Raw genomic sequence first — 23514 nt, forward strand, 5'->3', positions numbered from 1 at the left:
GCACTAAAGCACAAAATGTATCCTTTGCGTCCAAGGTCAAACAACAATAATGGCTCTTCAAATAATGGCTCTGAATAGAACAGCAGGAGATGAACAGTGCTAAGAATAAATTGAAACAAATGAGAAAAGGAAGATATTGTTGTCCTCATCCTATCCTGGTCTTTGGTATATGTGGGCTTTTGAATCAAAAAAAGTACATTTTACCCTACAATTGTACTTCTCTTCTTTTGCTTTTCTTTTTTTTTTCCTTAATCAAGTTCTCTTTTTTTCTGGTCGCCAGGGAGTGTCAAGTTTGGTTCAATGTTGACCTCAAAAGTGCAAAAATAAAAATATGAGAACATTATTCTTTTTTGTAGTTTGCTAATATTGAAGCTGTGTAGGTTGACCATGTAGATATCAAGTGCATTTTCTACAGCCTGATATATCAATTAGTTAAGCATCAAAAATATATGTAAGGGGGCGCCTTGGAGGTTCAGTTGGTTAAGCATCAATTTACTATTACCTGCCCCAAATTCTACTACTAGAAATATATTTATTTGGATCATAAAGACATTTCATGCTTTAATAGTTCCCAATTTTTTCTTCAGATGCTATACAAATGCAGATGTCATTAAAACAAACATTCCACTGTGAAGGCATCTCCAAAGACTCTAAGCAAGATTTGTCATTTTATCTACTTTTCCACAGCATTCAACTCATAGCACAAAGAGAACAATTCACATCACATCATGATTATTCATGTGTGTCTTTCTGCTCTATTATAAATTCACTGAGAATGCCTTTTTTTAATACCTTTGAGATCCCTTCACTGAATGTAGGGGCTATCATACATAGCACACTCACAACTGATGTCTCACAGGATACTCAGGAACATCCCTTTCATAGGAGTTCCAAGGACCACTCTAACTAGGTCAAAATTACTAAAACATTAGAGTACTCATAATTATAGTATTTAATGCAATATTAAAATTGCCCTTGTCGCAATATAGCAACAATTGCAAAACTAAGAGAAGTCCGTGTCCTTTCTCAATTCCTATACAACTAATTTATTTCCATACAACCTTTCATAAAAGTTTCAGATAACCTTAAAACTTTTATTCCCTGCCTTTATTTTTCTATTAAGGCACAGAAAATCTGACTTGAGAGAAAATAAAGCCTCAGAAAGACATGAACTTTTGTCAATTTTTCAATTGTCAATTTTTCATAATCAGATTCCACAGGATAACTTATTTATTGTATGTGATGGAATGCATACTACAACTCTATCTTTAGTTCCAGAATCCCCTATTAAGAGATGTCTCAGAGGTTCCAGTCCAAGACTGTAAGGTAGAAAGACCCTGAACTTACCTTCTCCATAGAACACACCAAATTATACCTATTTATAGAGCAACTGCGGGGAAGAAGAACTGAGGGCTGAGTGAACAGCTTATGCAGAATAAGAAAAGGAACAGCAAAAGAGAAGGCAAGAGAGACAGAGACTGGTAACATGGTAACAAAGTTGCCTTTGTTACCACCACCCCCAACACTGCTAACTGCATGTGGGAGGGTTAGTACTCAGGGACCAGAAGGAGATTTGTCTGTCTGCTAGCACAGAAGAAAAAGTTCTGGCTTAAAAGAGCAACTAAGTTTATAAAAGAGCCAGCCCTAGAACTGTGCCAAATGGCAGAGGAGTAGATGGAACCCTCTCTGGGTCAGAGGGACTGAAAAGCAGCAAGGTTTACACTCACCCTCCACCCTGAAAGCACAGACTGGAGCAGGTTCTGGACGCCATAGCTGGCTTTCTGCTTCAGGGATCCCGGGGTTCCCTAACCCACACCAGCCCCAGTCACTCCGGGGCACAGAAAAAAAAGATATGGTTTAAAAGAGCAACTAACTGGGGCTTCTGGCTGGCTCACTCAGTAGAACATGCCACTCTTGATCTCAGAGTTATGAGTTCAAGCCCCATGTTGAGTGTAGAGTTGATAGATAAGTAAGAAAGTAAAGTAAGTAAACAGTAACTAATTTATAGATCCAGTGAGGGGAGTTGCTGGAATACAAATCTCTGGGTGGGAAGGGCTCTTGCACATGGTTTAAACTCTCCTTCCACCTTAATAATGTGAATGAGAAAAAAGCTGGAGCACCCTAACCAGCCTCGTGCTTCAGCACACCCTGGACCCCCAGTCCACACCAGCCCCAGCTATACCATCAAGATGGCCACAGGGAAATGCGAACCGGGACACCCCCAGTGAGTGCGCACAACAGCTCCAGTCTTCACACCAAGGTGACACAGGTGCACAACACTCCAGTCCCACTCCACTTCAGTGTTAGATGGCTTGCTAGGTACACCCGGCACAGAACACTTTGGAATCTCCCGGCTAATGTCTGCTTCAAATCCAGACACCCTGCCAAGGTACCCCCTGCACCTAGCACCCCAGGATGCCCAGGTTTGCAACCACTTCAGCTTCAGCTGTCCTGCAAGGGCATACTTTGTGCAGAGAACCTAGGGACCACACAAGCCAGCACCTGGTTTAGCTTTAACTGTCCTGTTAGTGCACCCCCTGCACAGAGGACCACAGGAACCACCAGCATAATACCCCACCTTGGGCACCCTTTGTGCAGAGAGTTCTGGAACACTTCTGTTTACACCCACTTCAGCTTTGGTTATCCTACCAAGGTGCCATCTGTGTGTAGAGCCCCAAGACACCTTGATTTGTACACACTTCAGCTTCAGCTGTCCTGCCAGGGCACCCTCAGTGGGTAGAACCTAGGACATTCCAGCCTGCATCCACTTCAGCTTTAGCTGTCATGACAGGGCGCCAGATGCACAGAGAGCCCCGGGAACCCCCGGCTTATACCCGCTTCAGCTCTAGTTGTCCTGCTGGAGTGACTTCCCTACAGAGAAGCTCAAAAAAACCCAGATAATACCACTTCAGTTTCTGCTATCCTGCCAAGATGCCCTCTGTTGGTAGACACTCAGAACACCCTGGCTTGCACCCATACACTTTAGCAGTAGCTGTCCTGCCAAGTCACCCACTGTTGGAAAGCCCTAGGACCCCCAGCCCATACCTGCCACAGCTCCAGACAGCCAGCAAAAGTCACTAAGTACATACAGTCTACATAGGGGACGACCATATACAAGACTATTCCTTCAAGTCTAGGAGAAGCAGCTGTTCTGTCTAAACCATAGAAACAAACACTAAAAGTCAAGCAAAATGGGGAACCAGAAAAATATGCTCCAAAAAAGAAAAGAGTAAGACAAAATCTCATAAAAAGAACTAAGTTAAACAGAGATAAGCAGTATGCCTAACAAAGAATTTAAAGCAGTGATTGTTAAGAAGCGCACTGGGTTGGAGAGAAGAGTGGAAGAACTCAGTGAGAATTTCAATAAAGCGAAAATATAAAAAAGAATCAATCAGAGTTGAAGAACACAATAACAAAAATAAAAAATACACTAAAGGTAGTCAACAGTTGGTTAGCAAATGCAGAAGAATGTATCAGCAATCTGGAAGACAGGATAATGGGAAATATCCAAGCTGAACAGCAAAAGGGAAAAGAATTTTAAAAAATCATAAATTAAGGGATCTCTTGAACAACAAACATTCAAAATATATGAGTCCCAGAAGAAGAAGAGAAAGGGGTAGACAGCTTATCTGATGAAATAAGAGCTGAAAATTTGCCTAGCCTAGGAAAAGAAATCAACAACCAGGTTCAAGAACAACAGACAGTTCCAAACAAGATGAATTCAAGAAAGTCCACAATATCACACATAATAATTACAATGTCAAAGGTTAAAGATAAAGAGGGAATTTAAAATTTTTTAATGTTTATTTATTTGGGGAGAGAGAGGGGAAGAGAGAGAGAGAGAGAGAGAGAGAGAGAGAGAGAGAGAGAGAGAACTTGAGCAGGGGAGGGGGAGAGAAGGAAAGACAGAATCCCAAGCAGACTCCACACTGTCAGTGCAAAGCCCAACACCCACAAACTGTGAGGTCATGACTAGAGCTGAAATCAAGAGTCAGATGCTCAACACACTGAGTCACCCAGGTGCCCCAAGAGGAAATTTAAAAAAAAAAATTAATGTTTATTTATTTTTGAGAGAGAAAAACAGAGTGTGAGCAGGGGAGGGGCAGAGAGAGAGGGAGACACAGAATCCGAAGCAGGCTCCAGGCTCTGAGCTGTCAGTACAGAGCCCCACACAGGGCTCAAACCCATGAACCATGAGATCATGACGTAAGCTGAAGTCTGACAGCTAACCAACTGACCCACCCAGGTGCCCTTCAAGAGGGAACCTTAAAATGCAATAAAAGTGAAACAAAAACAGTTACCTACAGGGGAAATATATATATATATATATTATATATATATATATATATATGTATATATATATATATATATATATATACACACACACACACACACACACACATACACATACACACACACACACACACACATATATATAATATCAAAGATACAAAATGTAGATGGCTCAAGCAAAAAAAAATTCAGACATAAATATATTTTTCTATTTGGAGACTGCCTTGTGTAATGTTTTAAATCAACACAAAGCAAGGAATCTACCAAGTGTGAGCCTCCTGCCTTTTATAGTTAGGGGAGGCTTGGGGAAGGTATGTCAATACTCAAGGATCCACCTTGTTACTACATAGACAAATTCTTGCTACAGCACAGTTGCATACTTCCAATTCCATGCATTCCAGTGATGATTATTTAATATAGAGCACTTAGGAAGGCAAAGGGCCTGGTTGCTCAGAAAACTTATAGTTTCCAGTGGGGCCAGAGCTAAGTTGGAATGGAAGATAGTGTTGTTAGACATGTTAAAACAGATTAGTGGGTAAGATCATATAGTAAGGACTTTCGATTTTATGATATGTTCCCTAGGAAATCACTGGGATGTATTAAGCAGGACACAATCTGGTAGACTGAAAAGATTAATCTTGTTACTGTAAAAAAAAAAAAAAAACAAAACACTGCAGAATGAAGAGAGAACAGTTAGACGGCTATGTCAGTAGAATCAGCAAAAATGATGTTGGCTTAAATTAAAGTGGTAGTGGTACAGAGAAAAGGAAATACCCTCAGAATATGTTTTGCAGATAGAGTCCCCAGGAGTTAGTGATAGACTGGTGTGGAATGAAAGAAAGAGGAGGCTCAAGTATTAATCCTAGATTTCCATCTGTTTGTTGATGATGTCATCATTTAGTGATACGGAAAAGAGTAAGGAAAAATAGGTTTCAGAGAGAGGGTAAATTCTTATTCTGTCACAGAACTAGAGAGCTGTTCATCTTTACCTATGGTCCAGATGCATGGAAATAAGCAGGTGATGCTGCTAAAGCAGAGACAAAAAGGAAGAAAGTCTCACACAGTCAAGTAATTTACTGTAACAGTAAAATCAACTACGATCCACTCCATTTAAATACTGAGAAAGTGCTCCAAGAAAATACAACCAGCTGAACATAAATCCAGTGATTTAAGGATATTTATAATAAAAGAATCCACTACAGAATATGAATGGTGAGGTCTAAAGAGTTATTTTGTTTGGTTTATGTTCCATTTTTTTTAAGTAATAAACAACAGAAAATATAATATGCATATACAGAATTCTTCACAATTCTGCACATTACTTCTAAGGAACCAAAGATATTTGGCAGTTCTCTAAAGCCTACATCCCTAAATACATATAAGGTTGCCACAGGAAAAGATTTTGAGTTAACGAAATTAAAAATCACTGGGGCACCTGAGTGGTTCAGTCAGTTAAGCATCATATTTCAGTTCTAGTCATGATCTTGATTTGTGAGTTCGAGCCTCGCATAGGACTCTCTGCTGTCAGCGCAGAGCCTGTTTTGGATCCTCTGTTCCCCTCTCTCTCCCTCTTCCCCTCCCCCACTCATGCATGTGCATGTGCACGTGCTCTCTCTTACTCTCAAAAATAAATATTTTAAAAAAAGAAATTAGAAGCCTGGAACAGAAATGGTAGCAGTCTTAGAACTCAGCTACAATATGACACATTCTAATCTTAGCTTTATCAATGGACTAGGCACATTATGCCATTTCAAACTGAATGTTTACAGGTAAATTTAAATATCATTCTACCACTAGTTCTTGTCACTGGGGAAGGAAATTAAATATTCCTACTAAGTCATGTCTGTAAGAAGAGATCAAAATATGGATGGCTCAACCAAAAATTTTCTTCAGTTTTTCAATGGAAAAAAAATTGGTTTTGAGAGGGCTATAGGATACAGAATGCTATCTATGTGCCAGCAAAATAAAGAAAAAAATGTCACTGGGGGAACTGACTTCAGGACATATACTCACATATATTGTTTCTGTAATTTATATACTGACATTCTTATTCCATTCAACAATCTTCCTAAAATAAACACAGCTTAGAATGAGAAAATACTATATTTCCTGAATAGCCAGCATCCTCCCTAAGGTTCTGAATGAATGGATATACTTCTCCAGTGGATGCCAAGCTAGTAAGGCAGGAAAAAGTTGGCTGTCTGCCTCTAGTGTCACACACGGGCATAATATGATCGTTTGGAAACCTGCTGTAAATTGGAGTAGATGGGAAGCACAAGTTTCTCTTTACCAAATAATAAGGCTTTGAAAAATGACTTTGATTCTCCCAAATTCAATCCTAGCTTGCCTGAAAACCCAGGCTTGTCCTCACTGCAATTCCTTCTTCAGAAGAGTATCTCTAATATCCAATAAGGATATATAAATAATATTCAGATAAGACACATTTACTGACAAACATACCATGTTAAGGTTTTCTCAGCCAAAGCACTGAACTCTCCTTTGATATGACATGTAATGAGACCCAAGGCCAAAATCTTCTCAGTAAAGACTGAAGTGCACCAACAATGTAGAAGCTTATAGGCAATTTGTAATAAAACTTTAAACTTTCAGTGAAGCATTATTGCCAAAAAATGCAGCAAATCCATGATAGAACTCCTATTGTAGCTATAAGAACTAGGCTTGTGATAAACAGTTTATACTTTTAATTTAAATTTCCCATGTTTCACATTTTGTCTCCTCCAATTTTCAGCACATTATGTAATGAAAAATAAAGCTTATATTGGTTCTTTAAAGAGTGATTTGTCCATATGGTTAAATCAAAATCCTAATTCAGCCCTCCACTGTGACAAATGTTAACACTCAGGTAACGTAAAAGGCAAAACAAAAGCCAGGAGCTGTCATAAAATCCGCTTTTCAAGGAAAATATCCAACACAAAAATCTGTACAATATTACCAGATTACTCTCAGGCAGTCATGAAGCTTAATTATTTTGCACATGAATATACCTTGGTAAACTGTCACTGATCCACTACAAAGTACTAGAACAATCATAGCTTGAAAATAAAATTTCTTTTTTTCCTCAACCACGAGTGAGGCAACAATTTGGGCAGAAATTCAAAAAAGACATGGTAATGTAAAACTTCTAAATTAAGATCTAATTTCTTATTGAAAGACAATTGATTTGTACTTGAAGATGTTAAGTAGCTTGCCCAACATCACATAGTAAATGCTACAGTCTGAGAGTTTTCTGTGAAGACTAAATAAACCAAAATATGCAAAATGACCAACACAGCACCTTGCCCATAGTTAATTGAAAGAATGTTGATCCTGTCCCTGGCCAAATTCCCAACTCTTTTTTTTGGTGTAATATATACTATCAATATACTCTGGCATTTTGACAACATTCTTTTTGAGTTTGAGAATTAGGAAATAGCAAATAATAAAGCATTTTTGCTTAGAGTTTTAATAAATCATTGATGTGGGGAATAAGTTTAGGAATTCCCTGAATAATAAAAGCATTACCAAGAATAGGTAAACAGGTAAACAGGGTGATGGACCACCCACCGCAGCAGGGTGAAATTTCCCAGAGCTAATTAGCAAAAAGAAAAAAGTGCTTTGTTGACCCTGAGGTAGCATGCTCTATCTGTCTTTTTCCCTAGGCAAGTTAAGATAAACAGACATGGCGCCTGGTACCTGGTAAACAGCCATCTGCTTGGCGCCTGGATTTTGTTTTGTATTGACCCAAACCCCTAACAATGCATATCTTTGAAAACTCCTTTCTCTCACACACTTGAGTTAATGATAACTGTTTCGCTGTCTCTTTCTGCACGTCCATCATGTTTGTAAGGCTTCTGATCCTAATAAACACGGAGCAAGGACCCTTACTTGGGGCTCTTGTCTTCTCCTGGACATTAGCCTCTCTCATATTCAATTCTGTGTCTATTCTCTTCTGGACAAGTAGGAACTCCAGACTCAAAGTCTTCCACACATTAACATTATTCACAAATTGCATATCAGAATATTTCATTGCATTTTTTAAATGGTTTCCTAAACCAAATTACCAAAAAGATTTTTAAAAATAGTATTAAAAAGTTATAAAAGATTAATTAACCTAAGATCAATTATGCATTTGAATAATATATTGCCAGTATTTTATATTACTTAATTTCAAGGCAAAAAAATTTAATAATTAAATTTTGAATAGCAAGCAATCTCTTTTTAAAATAACCTAATCTTATGAATGTTTAAAAAGTATATTTGTAAGTTCCATGGAAATTTGACTTACAAACTTCAAATATAGGGTTATTAAATATCTACATTTAATTCGTATGAAATAAATTAACTTCAATGTACCAGAGAGATCAACGGTATTTAGAAAATGAATAAATATAAATTAATCAGAATATACAAGAATGCTAATTTTAATCAAAATATGACTTTATGTTGGCAATTTGTCTAAATCTGAGAAACAAAATTCTCATCTCTTTTTTAAATTTTTTTTTAACATTTATTTTTTTTGAGGGGGGGAAGGGCAGAGAGAGGGAGACAGAGGATCCAAAGCAGGCTCCATGCTGTGAGCACAGAGTCCAACGCAGGGCTCAAATTCATGAACCGTGAGATCATGACCTGAGCCCAAATCAAGAGTCGGCTGCTTAACCAGCTGAGCCACCCAGGCGCCCCTCATCTCTTTTTTAATGCAACTGTCCCTCATCCTGCAAAGATCTTGTTAGCTATCTCAGAGATTCTTCAAAGGAGAATAAATTCAATTATTAAATCATTCAAAATTTGAAGTTTTAAACTAAAAAGTGGAGTCAAGAGGATTCACAAAAATATCAGAGTTGAGATCATCAGATGTCCTCAACAATAATAAGAACACTCCCTTTTAAGTGATGCTATGTAACACAAAACATGTGAGAGTTTACTAACTCAAAGCCAGTGATAAATAGGGTAATAAGGTTATGGACAGATACTATTATCTGCATGCACTACACTACCAGGAGATGTAAAAAGGTCAAGAATACATCATGTTTAGAAAATTTGTCAACCTCATTTCAATATTTGGTATGAAGAAAAAAAGATTTACTTGAAATTCATCTTCAATCTGCATGGATGGCCTTTTTTCTTCTATTTCATAAATGGATAACAATAGGTATCTCCCTATCCCTAATTCCAGCTCTATATACAGCTTCAAAATTTTTTTCAATATTTTATAGAATTTTTTGCTATGATGTACAGAAGGCCAACTCCCTAGTCTGTCTTCAAAACACCAATACTTTTTCCCTATTTCCTCCTAAAAATCAAAATGACATTTTTCTATCTTTTCAAGACCACGTTGCTGAAGGGCTTGCCTTTCTAATATTTTTATTCACTGTCTAGACAAAGCAAGAAGAAAGGCCTTCCTTTGGATATCATCCCCATAAAAACTCAACCAGGGCTATAGAATACTGGAGAGAATCCTCAAATGTCATTTTGCCTTTTTTGTTTAAATTTCATCTGTGAGTATGTAGAACCACAGGAGAATTATACCATCAAATTTTCCATCAAAGTGAGACCTTTTGGTGAATCAAAGAAAAATGAGGTAATGTATTTTATTCTTTTATTATTTCAGAAAGCTAGGGAAAGAGTTATCAACAATAATAATACCAAATGTCAGATGGAAACTCTTAAAAGCAAACTGCACACATGAAGTAGGCTTATAAGTAAAAAAGAGAGAGAGACTTTTATTCAGATGATCCACAATAAAACAAGCTTCATCTTCCTCATATGTCCCCCCAACCCTTCTTTCTCTAGATAGTAAGTAGTTCAAACTCCCTTTCTGTGACTTCTATCAAGCTGGATGCTCTTCCCAAGGTCTGCAAATCAGTAGAAGTTTATATGCTCAGGCACATATTTTAGCTTCTGCTCCTATCAAAGCAGTTCAATTTATGAATTATCACAGCATTCTGCGGAGCAGGACCCATATGTAGAAATCAGCCCTTTTCCACAATTCACACAAAATAAAACCTGGTGTTTAGTAAACTTCATTGAAGCTTTGAGGAAGAAAATTTACATCTCAGAATGCAAACTTGAGATTATTCATTGAAAATTCTTGTTCTTATAAGTCATTTGAGGGGAACCTGGGTGGCTCAGTCATTTAAGTGTCCGACTTCGGCTCAGGTCATGATTTCGCCATTCATGAGTTCAAGCCCCAGGTCAGGCTCTGTGCTGACAGAAATTATTCCTTCTCCAAGAAAAAGTCTGAACCACTAGTTAACATATTTTTTCCCTTTCTTACTGCAATATACTCTTTAGTTTAGTTCTACCTTGTAATAATAGACTGAGTTCAGTATTAGTCAAACTTTCTTTTTAGCAGAGGAATCTTTTTGCAAATGGACCCTAACATATGACATGTACATAAGCACAAATACACAGAACTCTAACATGACTGAAAAAGAGGAGCTGCTGCTTTGACTTTGTCTTCCACCTCTCTCATCTAATAGCTACCACAAACAGTTCAATGCAAGAAGTCTCCAAACAGTCAAGTTTGAATAATACAGATTATATCTGGAAGAAGAATAAGCTACAGAATTTGGCAACTGATTGTATTTGAAAAATATGAGACAAAATAGTCAAAGTTGCCCTGAAGATTGTGAGCCTGCTACATAGAAACGAGGGTACCCTTGATAGAAATAAATTAAAGAAAGTGTATATTACTCCTAGTCTCATAATTTGTGACCAATACGTGGATTTTCTTCATAATTCCAATTTGATGAAATGAGTATAGGAAAGGCAACTTAAAAGATGACAAAATTTTAAGTGCATTTATCATAAAACTTAGGAATTATCATATGAATAATTAATGTCCATATTCATCTATGCTTACCAGTATTATAATTACACACGGTTTTTAATTAATTCTGTTGATATATAATATGATTAACTAAATTAAATTTCACCATTGAAGTCTAAAGAAGGGCTACTTATAATTATCTATAAAATAACTTCCATTTGTTATACTTTGCCAAAACAGATTATTATATCTTTTCCTATCTTTCAATAAACCTCATCTATAGCTTATGGCTTATCTTTCCAGGAGAGATAAGTTTTATCAGAATTGAAGGCAAATAGCTTATAAGAGGGAGAGAATGGAACCAACATTTATGATATGCCTACCACCATTCTCATGCTTTTATGTCAGCAGTTTTCATTATAGCTACAGAATAAAATCTCCCAGGAAATTTTTTAAAACCATCTGATGCATGAGTGCTACCTGCAGAGATTCTGATTTAAGTGGTCAGATGCACGGCCTTGGCTTGAGAATTTTTTTAAGGCTCTCCAGGTGATCAAGTACACAGCTAGTACTGAAAACAGGTTTTATATTCTCTCACATGTGATCATCAAAACAGTCTGACCAGATCATTTTATTATCCCTTTATTTAACATTAGAAAATTGAATTTCAGAAAGGTTGAGAAATTTGTTTCAGGGCATAAAGAAAGCAAATATTAGAGTTTAAACCCATTTCTCTGACTATAATGATGTTTCTAAGCCCCACGTTGGCAAATGCAAGACACCAAAATTGTTAATATAAATTAATAGTGCATATCTGTATTTTATTTCACTCCTAACATTAAAAAGAGGTGAAATAAAGTATCATACCTTCCATATGCTAGTGAGACACCATTTTCTTTATTGCACTAATTAAATTGCTACAAGAGATGAAGGTGCTTTATATTTTGTGCCATTAAGATATGGTATATTATCTCTGTCAAAATGTCCCTGTTTCGTTCATATATAAACTATGTTCAAAAATTATGAATTTTAGAGTCACCTATCAGAGAAAAGAAGGAAAACACAATATAAAAGTGTTTGAGAAACATATAAGATGATTATGTTTGTCAGCCATTTCATTTCTATGACCTTTCAGGGAGAAAGGTGATGTTTGTTATAAAATTCCATGATTTGTAAAATTATAACCAAATGAACAAAATTGTTTTGAATGCATCCAGTGTATAAGTATGTAAAAAATGTAACTACATATCAATATCTTCTCTGAAGCTTAAACAAGCCTATACATTTTGGAAGCTAATTTATGAATGTTTCCTAACTTTTATGATAAAAGGTTAACATACGATTTCAACTAGCTAGCTAAAAATAAATAAATAAATACTGTACATTTTATTGCTTTCCATCTTAAAATATATTGTCAGTGGGCTTTAAAAAAATTCATGCCAAAAGTGATATCACCAACTCCCTAAAGGCAACGAATTCCACTAAACTAGAATTCATATTTCAGAAAGGAGATGGATAACATCTCACAATTCAACCTCAGCAGAAGTCATTAAGCCAGGCACATATGTGAGGGCTGTATTTCTCATTGGATTACAAATCCAATAAGAGCTTTGCCTTTGAGTTACTAGCACTACAAAGATTAAATCAAAGTATTGTCAGAGAAAAAAAAAAGCTCTTGGATACGTGGAGATTTCTAGAATAAAACATTTATGATTTTTTTTTAGCTCAAATGGATGAGAAGACATTTAGTCCCGTTTTTTAAATATACAAACTACCTACAAGGCTTTTGCAAAAAAGCTGTCCTTCATTCTTGACTCCTTCCAATCCTGTACCCACTGCATTTAACTTAATATTCTAAATTGTTAGTATGGGCTGGAAGGACTAGCATGATCCCTGCTCTGCTTCATCTCACACTACACGTTCCTTCAATCTCAGTACTGAAGTCACTCTGACCTTTTATCAGGTCTTCATAGACACTGAGCTCTCTGCCACTGCAGAATGCATAAACAATTATGTTTCTCTAGAGTGTGTTTTCCATCTTCACCTCCCCCTAGATACGGCTAAAATCTACTTATCCTTTAGGCCTCTAATATAGAGAGGACTTCCATCATCTCTCCTCCTTTAATTTCAAAGTTGGTTCTCTTTCTTAAGCACCCTGGACATTTCTTTCATTCCTATCCCAGTTTGTACTTATACATTAATTTGGGAGACTATTATTTTATTTCTGTGTCACCAGTAGGTTGTTGGCTTCCAAAGAGCATGGAACATGTCTTGCTAGTTCATCCTTATATCCTCATCTTTTACAAGTTAGGTGCGTAACAGATGTCCCATAAATATCGAATGAATGAATCAACTGGATACTAGAGTGATTAAGAGCAGAGGTTCTAGAATCAGGTGGTCTCAGTTCAATCACTGGTTCAACTACATAGCGGTTGTCAATTCTTTCACCTCTAATATAAGAATGATAATAGTAGTATGATTACATAACAATAAGTAAGTTATCTAGAACAGATTATCAAATAAATATTAGTGATAATTAATTATTATTAGGCCACAGGTAATATTTCATTCATGCCTTATGGTATATATGTTTATGTATGATATATGTATGTATATGTATGTATGTGTGTATATATATAAATATACACTTATATATATAGGTGTGTATGTATTTTTTCCATTTCTTCTTTTTGTAACTAAATAATCTCATCATATAGATTGTGATATTCTGCTTTATCCATGATTGGTTTCTGTTTCCCTTATCAATAATTTTTTTCTAAATTTTCCTATTATAAAGTAAAACTTGCAAACTTTGGCATCTCTAGGTCATTTATCATGTCTTATATCATATCATATATTATATCATAATCAGCATAAACAGCACACCATACTATCATTAATCTCCTTATCTCCATTTTTGATTATGAGGTTGAGCCTCACATGGGGCTCCATGCTGACAGGAAGGAGACTGCTTGGGATTCTCTGTCTCCCTCTCTCTCTGCCCCTCCCCCACTTGCACTGTCTGTCTCTCTCAAAATAAATAAACTTAAAAAAAAATGCAAACAATGTGTTAGTCTACAAGAAAAGTAAAGAAAAAGAATGAAGCGAAGAACACCAAAGAGTTAATGACATGGGATAAGTCTTGTTTCTCAGGTGATATAGATTGACACTACAAGGAGCAAGAATTCATATCCTTCATCAATATATTAGGAATAAATATTCCTAACAAAATATTAATAGAATTCAGCAGTATAGGAAAAAAATTATACACCATGACCAAGTAAGGTTTATTCCAGAAATGCCAGAATCATTCAATATTTGAAAACCAATCAATTTAATCCACCATATTAACAGACTAAATAAAAAAAACCATTTGATCATGTCAACTGATATGGAAAAGGCATATTTTTTCTTTTTCTTTTTCTATTTTTTTTTGTTTATTTTTGAGAAAAGAGAGAGAGAGAGCAGGGGAGGGGCAGAGAGACAGGGAGACAGAGAATCTGAAGGAGGCTCTGCATTTTGAGTGTAAAGCCCAACAATGAGGCTCGATCTCACGAACCATGAGATCATGAGCTGTGCTGAAGTCAGATGCTCAACCAGGCACCCCAGTTAGGCATATTTCTGACAAAATTCAACACCTATCTATTCATGATAAAAACTCAGAAAAGTCTAATAGAATTTTTATATCTTACCATTTTTAATCTACATTAATAATTAATGATAATATCATACTTAATTGTAAAAGACTGAATGCTTTCATCCTGAGATCAGCAAAAAGGCAAAAATATCAGCTCTTACCAGCAAAAATGCCAGCTCTAGTATTATTCAACATAATACTAGAAGTTCTAGCCAGTGTAATAAGGTGTGAAAAGTAAATAAAATGCATACAGTTTTAAAAGGAAGAAATAAAACTGTCCAATCTGTACATGACATAAAAGTCGATGTAGGAAACACCAGGGAACCTACAAAAAACAAAAAACAAACAAACAAAAAAACCCTTAAACTAATAAGTGAATTCAGAAAGGTTACAAGACATAAGATAAACCTATTGTGTTTTTATATACTGGTAATGAACATGTGGAAATTGAAATTTAAAATACAATATCATTTGCAATACCTAAAAAAAGTAACAACTACGTATAAATCTAACAAAACATGTATGAGACTTGTAGGCTGAAAACAAAGTGCTAATGAAAGAAATCAAAGATTTAAATAAACAGAGAGACATACTGTGTTCATGGACTGGAAGACTTGGTATACCAAAGATGTCAATTCTCCAAAATTGATATAAAATTTAACATAATTCTTTTTTTTAAGTTTTTATTTAAATTCCCATTCGTTAGTTTATAGTGTAATGTTTCAGGTGTATAATATGGTGATTCAACACTTCCACACAACACAGGCTGCTCATCACTAATGCACTCTTTAATCCCATCACCTATTTAACCCATCCCCCACTCAACACCCTTCTGGTAACCATAAGTTTGCTCTCTGTAGTTAAGAGTCTGTTTGCCTCTCTCTCTCTCTCTCTCTCTCTCTCTCTCTCTCTCTCTCTCTCTTTCCCCTTTGTTCATTTATTTCTTAAATTCTACATATGAGTGAAATCATATGGTATTTGTCTCTCTCTGAGTTATTTCACTTAGCATAATACTATCTCTGTCTATGTTGTTGCAAATGGCAAGACTTCATTCTTTTTTATGGCCTAGTAATATCCCATTATATAATACCACATCTTCCCTATCCATTCATCAATTGATGGACCCCTTGGATTGTTTCCATAAATTGGTTATTGCAGATAATGCTGCTATTATCATTGGGGTGCATGTATCCCTTTGAATTAGTATTTTTGTATTCTTCGGGTAAATACCTAGTACTGTGATTGCTACATCATAGGGTATTTCTATTCTTAACTTTTTGAGGAAGCTCCATACTGTTTTCCTAAGCAGCTGCACCAGTTTGCATTCCCATCAACAGTGCAGAAGGGTTCTCATTTCTTCACATCCTCACCAATTCCTGTTGTTTCTTGTGCTGTTGATTTTAGCCAGTGTAACAGGCATCACTGATCATCAAGGAAATACAAATCAAAACTACAGGTTTAACATAATTCTTATCAAAATCCCAGAAAGATCTTTTGTAGATATATATGTGATTATTCTAAAATTTACATGGCAAAGCAAAGGAACTAGAAAAAGTAAAACAACTTTGAAAGAAGAGAATAATCTATGAGGGACAACTAAATGCAATTTCAAGACTTAATATAGAGCTATAGAAATCTATACTGTGTGGTACTAATCAAAAGATAGACAAATAGTTCAATGCCACAGAAATGACAAAGACACAAAAGTAACTTAATGGAGGAAGGATATCCATTTTAACAAATAGTGCAAGAGCAACTGGATATCAATAGTCAAAAAATGAATCTTGAGAAAAGTCTCATACCTCATGAAAATGAACTCAAATGGATCATAAATGTAAAATGTAAATCTAAAAAATAAAACTTTTAAAGAGTATCTTTGGGACCCAGAACTTGAACAGTTTTGGCACAAAATCATAATACATGAAAGAAGAACACTGATAAAATTGACTTTACCAGCTACAGAATATAAGAAAATTTTTGCTAACCCCATATATGAAAAAGTTTTCCTATCTAGAATACATATAGAACTCTCAATAATTAACAGTAAAATACAAACAATCCAATTACAAAATTGGCAAACAACATGTGAGCCATTACACGGAAGAGGATATACAGGTGGCAAATAAGCACATGAAAAGATCTTTAACATCACTAGACATGAGGGAAATGCAAATTAAGATCACAATGAGCAATGACTACACACCTACTAGAATAGCTAAGTTAAAAAAAAAATAGAATACCAAATGCTGGTTGGGGTGTGGAGTAATTACACTCTTTCTTATGGAAATGAAAAATAGTATAGCCAGTCTGGAAAAAAGTTGGGCAGTTTCCTAAAAACTAAGCGTGCATTTACCATATGATCTAGTAATCACACTTCTGGGCATTTATCTCAGAAAAGTGAAAACTTATGTCTACAAAATCCTATACACAACTGTCCATAGAAGCTTTATTTCTAACAGACCCAAACTGGAAAAAACAAAATTGCCCTACAATAGGTATCTGGTTAAATAAAGATGGTACATCCATACCACAGGATACTACTCAGCAATAAAAGAATAAACTCAATACACAACTTGGATTTCTAGGGCATCAAACTAAGTGACAAAAGCCAGTCTTAAAACATCACATACTTTATGATCCCATTCATAAAATATTTTAGAAAAATAAAATTACAGAAATGAGGATTAGTATTTTCCAGGGGTTATGGATAGGTGGGGTGAGGGCAGGAAGGGCAGGAAGAAGAGGTTGAGAGGGTAAGTATGAATATAAAGTGGTAGCAAAATTAGATCTATGTAGTGATGAAATATTTCTGTATCTTTATTGTGGTGGTGGTGGCTACTTGAATCTACACATGTGATAGAACTATACACATAATTTATATCAGTATATCAACTTCCTGGTTTTGATATCATACTATAGTTACATAAGATACAAGCAATGTGGGAACTGGGAAAAAGGTACAGAAAACCTCTCTGTACTACCTTTGCAACTTTCTTTGAATCAATAATTATTTCCAAATAAAAGCTTTTTTTTAAAAATTTTAGTTTCTATTCTTTGAGAGGCATTCCTGGAACACTATAATAACCCAAAAATGAGAGAGTATGAGAAGGCTTCCTGGTACAGTATGAACAGCTAATATAAAATAAAAGTAATCATAAAATAGGTTCAGTTACTTCTAGTTTACAAGCTTATACGTTCTATAAAAGGTCAGAAACTAAATAAAATAAGCTATCAATACTTCTAAAGGAGTTGTAATATTAGGAAGAGCTTCTGTTTTTACAAAAGACAGCATGATTATCATAAATAGTGATCATCATATCTCTACTATGCACCAAAGAAAATAATTATTTTTCTCTCCCCAGTTGTAAGCCAACTGCCATACTTACAATATTGCCAACTTTGTAGGGGTTTTTCGTATTTCTTTTCTGAGTCCTTGCTACTATACTTAAAATTACCAAGGAGGAAGAGAGACTTAGTAACCACAAGAAGCTGAACAAACATTTGCCTGTGACTGTTCTGCAGCATAAATTATATAATCACTTAGTATTCAATGATTCTGATTCAAGACCACTAAAGAGCAGGTGATCATCATGCACATTTTGAGAATTATCATTTGTGGGTTACCTGGAAAAGTTTCAAAGTCATTTTTAATGCAATTATAGATCTCATTATAGCATAAGTGCACCCAGATACAAATAAGCCTTGTTAAAATGGAATTCTACATGAGGGCCACTTCCCTAGTTTTTTGTTTTGTTTTCACATTGGGCACAAGAATCTTAACACCTACAGTTAGGTAAGGTTTACCTACTTCATATCTCTGTTATAAAGATACCTACAGTGGTTTAATTTTTAACACAGGACTTAAAGACTATGAAAGATCTGTGGAGATTAATTAAATCTGCACTTCATAATAGGATCCATTAACAGATTTCTCTATATACATCTACTTAGTAATTATCAATTTTATCTTCCTCCTCAAAAAGCTTTTATTAATAACCTTTGACCACTAGAGCTAAAAGAACAGTCTAACTCTTTCCTCTGTACCTTCTAGGTAGTTCCTTAAATTTGGCGTTAGTGTGGTTCTGATTCTTTATGCTCTTCTCCAAGTAAAGTCTTTGACAATCAAATTCTACAGTATTCTGATTATCTATTGCTGTATAGGAAGCCACTCCAAAACTTAATGATTAAAAGCAACAACTTTTTATTCTCTCTCATGGTTCTGAGGTATGACTGAACTCAGCCATGGTTTCACACATCAGGGTTCTACGTAGCTGCGGTCAAGGTTTGACTTCAATTGCAGCCATTATGGGTTGGACATCCAAGATAGCACACTCACAGGGCAGGTAGTTGATGGTGGCTTTTGGCTGAAAACTCAAGCAAAGCTGTCAGCAAGAATGTCTGCCTGGTTTTGGCCTCTCCATGTGGGTTGGGCTTCCTACAACATAGCAATTAAGTTCTGAGAGGGGGTGTCCCAAGACTAAACATTCTAAGAGATTTAGGAATCTGGAAGTTTTTTTATGATATGACCTTAGAAGTCCCAGAATGTTGCTTCTGCCATATTTAACTGATCAAGCAAGTCATTAAGGCAAGCCCAAGTTCAAGAAGGAGGGTATTAAACTCTATCTAACAATAGAAGAAATGCAGTCATACCAAAAAAGAATATGCAAAGTGGAGATATTATTATGACTATTTTGGAAAATGTAATCTACAACATACAGAAAGTTTTGTTTTTCTCCAGTATACTGGTATGAAATACTAGTTGTTTATTTATTTTTTATTTTTTTTTAACGTTTATTTATTTTTGAGACAGAGAGAGACAGAGCATGAACGGGGGAGGGTCAGAGAGAGGGAGACACAGAATCTGAAACAGGCTCCAGGCTCTGAGCCATCAGCCCAGAGCCCGACGCGGGGCTCGAACTCACGGACCGCGAGATCGTGACCTGGCTGAAGTCGGACGCTTAACCGACTGCGCCACCCAGGCGCCCCCTAGTTGTCTATTTTTACTGGTTGACACTAAAAATGACAACATGATGCTATATAGCTCTTGGTCTCCCTGAGCTAAGCATACTCTTTTTTCTTTTGTTACCTTTTCTAACAGTAGTGGTAGTGTTTCTACCACTTTAATAATGGGCAGCAAAAACCATGTGGTGGAAAAGACATTTCTACATAGAGTTTTGCTATCAAATATGGTAGCTACTAACCACGTGCACTACTGAACACTTGAAATGTGGCTCATCCAGGTGTACTATAAATGAAAAATGCACACTGGATATCAAAGACTTAGTACTAAAAAGGCTATAAACTATCTCAATGATAATGTTTATAATTACATTTTGAAATATGTTGCATATAGTTAATTAAATAAAATTTATTATCTTACCTGTTCCTTTTATTATATGTGACTACTAGAAAATTTTAAATTACATATGTCGCTCACATATTATTCTCATTTGCATGATTTTCCATTGGAAAGCACTGGCTCAGAAAAAAAACTAAATCATATTTTCCATTCTGTAGCACCAAAACAGTTCATGGTGTTTATACCATTAAATGGTTTTCAGGCACTTTAATTCATGCTAAATCTTCTGTGAGATACATAAGCACATTCAAAAATCAATATTTTGGTATTTCTATAAAACTGATTGCTTTTCCTGAAATTTAAGTACACATTTCAGATTTAATATATCTACATTTTAATTGTATAATTGCAGCAATTAGTTTTACATAAGATTTCAAATTTGCTCACACAGTTTCTCTACAAAAGTAAACTACATGACCCATGATTAAGATCATGTATTAATTATCTATTATGGTTGTAACAAATTAACACAAACTTCAAGGCTTAACACCAATTTATTGCCTTTCAGTTCTATAGGTCAACTAGGCTTTGTTTCTTTCAGGAGACCCTAGGTGAGAATTTATTTACTTGCCCATTTGGGTTGTTAAAGATTCAGTCCCTTGCACTTATATGACTGAGATACCTGTTTTCTTGATGTTGTCATCTGAGGGCCATTCCCAGCTACAGAGGCCACCCACATATGTTGGTTCATGGCCCCCTTCCTCCATCTTCCAAGCAGGAATGGTGAATTTACTCTCTCTCATTCTTTGATTCTCTCCTCGTTCTTTCAGCTCATCCTTCTCTGATCCATGCAGGAAAGGTTCTCTGCCTTCAAGGCCTCATGTGATTAGATTGGGCCCATTTAATCTAGGAAAAATCGCTCCATCTCAAGGTCCCTGTCCTTAATCACATCTGCAAAGTCTGTAGTATCATGTAAGGTAACATATTCACAGGTTCCACAGATTAGAGTGTGAACGTCAAGGGTAGGAGGGAGGGCATTGATCTTCCTACCACTGATAGGAATAATTTTTTTTAAGATTTTATTTAAGTAATCTCTACACCCAACATGGGCCTCAAATTTACAACCCCAAAATCAAGAGTCGCATGCTCTACTAAGTCAGCCAAGTGCCCCAGCAATAAACTTTTTGCAAGGAGATAAAACTTCTTATAGCTATATTCTTCCCATATGTGAATGAAAGAAAAGTAGTTTCAAATGAGGTACAAGGTACTCAGACTGAATCATACTCAAATCCAAATCCACTAGGGTACTAGAAATTTACCTCAAGTTCATATAAATGTCAAAGTGAAACAGTTAAACGCTGCCATAGTACATTAAAGCAAACAACTTTTCAGAAAGAAAATTTTGTCAATCAACAATGTTGGTTGAGTTCTGTCAGACAAAGTGTTATAGTTATCTCTAAGGAAAACACCTAGTCAAACCTAGTTTCAATTTATCTTCCAAAGGAAAAAAAATGAATAAATTCATGTCAAGAATTCAATAAGTTATTTTGTTGTGGTTATAAGACTTAAATATATACTGTGAAAATTTCTGATGCAAAATAAGGAACCAAAATATGATGGGACAATTTGCAATTTGTATATCACTAACAGTCTTCTCCAATGAATTATTTTTAAAGGTTTTTTTAATGTTTATTTATTTATTTTTGAGAGACAAAGAGGGAGAGAAAGAGACAGGGAGAGAAAGAAAGAATGTGAGCGGGAAAGGGGCAGAGAGAAAGGGAGAGACAGAATCCCAAGCAGGCTCCACACTGTCAGCGCAGAGCCCAATGCAGGGCTCAAACTCCCGGGCTGTGTTATTATAACCTGAGCTGAAATCAAGAGTAGGGCATTCGGTCAACTGAGCCACCCAGATACTTCATCTCCAATTAATTTTTAAGTGTAGCCAGTAGCCAAGAAAATCAACTACAAGTTGCTTATCCGTGTCTTCACAGAAATAAAGCTAGAGGTTGGTCTTTGATGCTAAATTTATATCACAATGGTAAGATAACATTTTTATTCAGAGGCTACCTACAAATTAATTCAAAAATATGTTTCAATGGTAAAAGATTCTAGTACCAGTTCCAATGTGGCAGGGGAGAGGTTCGCCCATGCCAACAAACAGTGCTCAGTGTATCAGCTGGGTATCCTACATTTCAACTCAATTCTGATAGCATGAGATTCCAAAGGTTAAGAGTTCAGAACTACAGATTTGTCACCACCTCCCCCCTAGCACTTCAGATGCCAATTTGAAGTGCAAGTGTTACCTGTATTTCTGATCAACTGGCTATAAACAAGAGGTTACTACAACCCCCTCCTTGGGTTCAATCAATGTGCTAGAGCAGCTCACAGAACCCAGAGAAACATTTTACTTACTGGATTACTAGGATATTATAAAAGGATATAACTCAAAAACAACCAAATGTAAGAGATGCATAAGACAAGGTATGTGGAAAGAGGCACAAGATATGTCCTTCTAGTGTGCCACTATTCCTGAATCTCCATGTGTTCACCAATCTGAAAGCTCTCTGAACACCATCCTTTGAGTTTTTATGGAGGCTTCATTAAATAGGCATGATTGATTAAATCACTGGCCATTAGTGATTGAATTCAACCTCCAGCCCCTCTCCTCACCCCAGGAGGTCAGGAGGTAATACTGAGAGCTGTAATCCTCTAATCACATGGTTGGTTTTCCTGATAACCAGCCCTCATCCTTAGGTCCAAAGCCCCCTCATTAATATAACAAAAGATACTTTTATTGCTCTCATCACTTATAAAAGTCCAAGGGTTCTAGGAGTTCTATGCCAGAAAACGGGACAAATACCAAACATATATTTCATATTATGAATCACATAATGTGATTATGAATCACAAATAGAAACAAATTTATAAAGTGAAATTGCTAAGGTAATATTATGAGTTATTGGTTAGCATTAAAGAAAGGCTTAAATTGAAATCTGACTTGTTTTGAAAGCAAAGAGATTTTAAGTTTATCAAATATTTGAAAGAAACCTATTCCTAAATTTGTAAATACTTAACCTCATATGTCATCTTTCCTTCTTTCCCATACATTTCACCCAAACCAAACTGCTTATATAGTTTCCGACACCAAATGCATAATGTTGATTCCTGCTTTTATGCCTTTGCACAGGCTGTTGCCCCTTTCTGGAATTCCAGCCTGTCTGTGCTTCAAAGGCCAGTGTGAGAGCTTTCTTCTTCTCTGTGAAGTTTTCACAGAGGAGTTTACTACTCCCTACTTGGTGCTGTTATTGTATTTACTACTGACTACTATACAATTTTATTGTGCTCTATTTTGCTTACTTATTTGTTTGATTCCCCTTGACAACTAGGATTGTGATTGTTAATACTCAGAAATCACCAGTTCTTGGCACAATATATATAGAAGAATTATGCAATTAGAAACTGCAACAACAGTAATAGAATTTTAACTCAAATTTTATGTGTTAGCAATTATTTATG

At 35.8% G+C, this 23514-nt stretch overlaps 1 protein-coding gene across 5 annotated transcripts in view; it reads right to left on the reverse strand.

The window, feature by feature from the left end:
- The window catches only part of CTNNA3 (catenin alpha 3), a 1783011-nt gene that overhangs the window by 1196336 nt on the left and 563161 nt on the right, over positions 1 to 23514 (reverse strand). Inside the window, exon 1 of one of the 5 annotated variants that reach the window (XM_045040982.1) lies at positions 1348 to 3815. The exons of the other annotated variants lie outside the window; for them this stretch is intronic. Within the exon in view, the coding sequence (XP_044896917.1) occupies positions 1348 to 1488 (141 nt within the window). The 5' untranslated portion in view covers positions 1489 to 3815. Of the gene's footprint in view, positions 1 to 1347; positions 3816 to 23514 lie in introns of those variants that run through there. 5 annotated transcript variants of the gene reach the window in all.

The sequence above is a fragment of the Felis catus genome, chromosome D2, assembly GCF_018350175.1.
Source record: "Felis catus isolate Fca126 chromosome D2, F.catus_Fca126_mat1.0, whole genome shotgun sequence".
NCBI lineage: Eukaryota > Metazoa > Chordata > Mammalia > Carnivora > Felidae > Felis > Felis catus.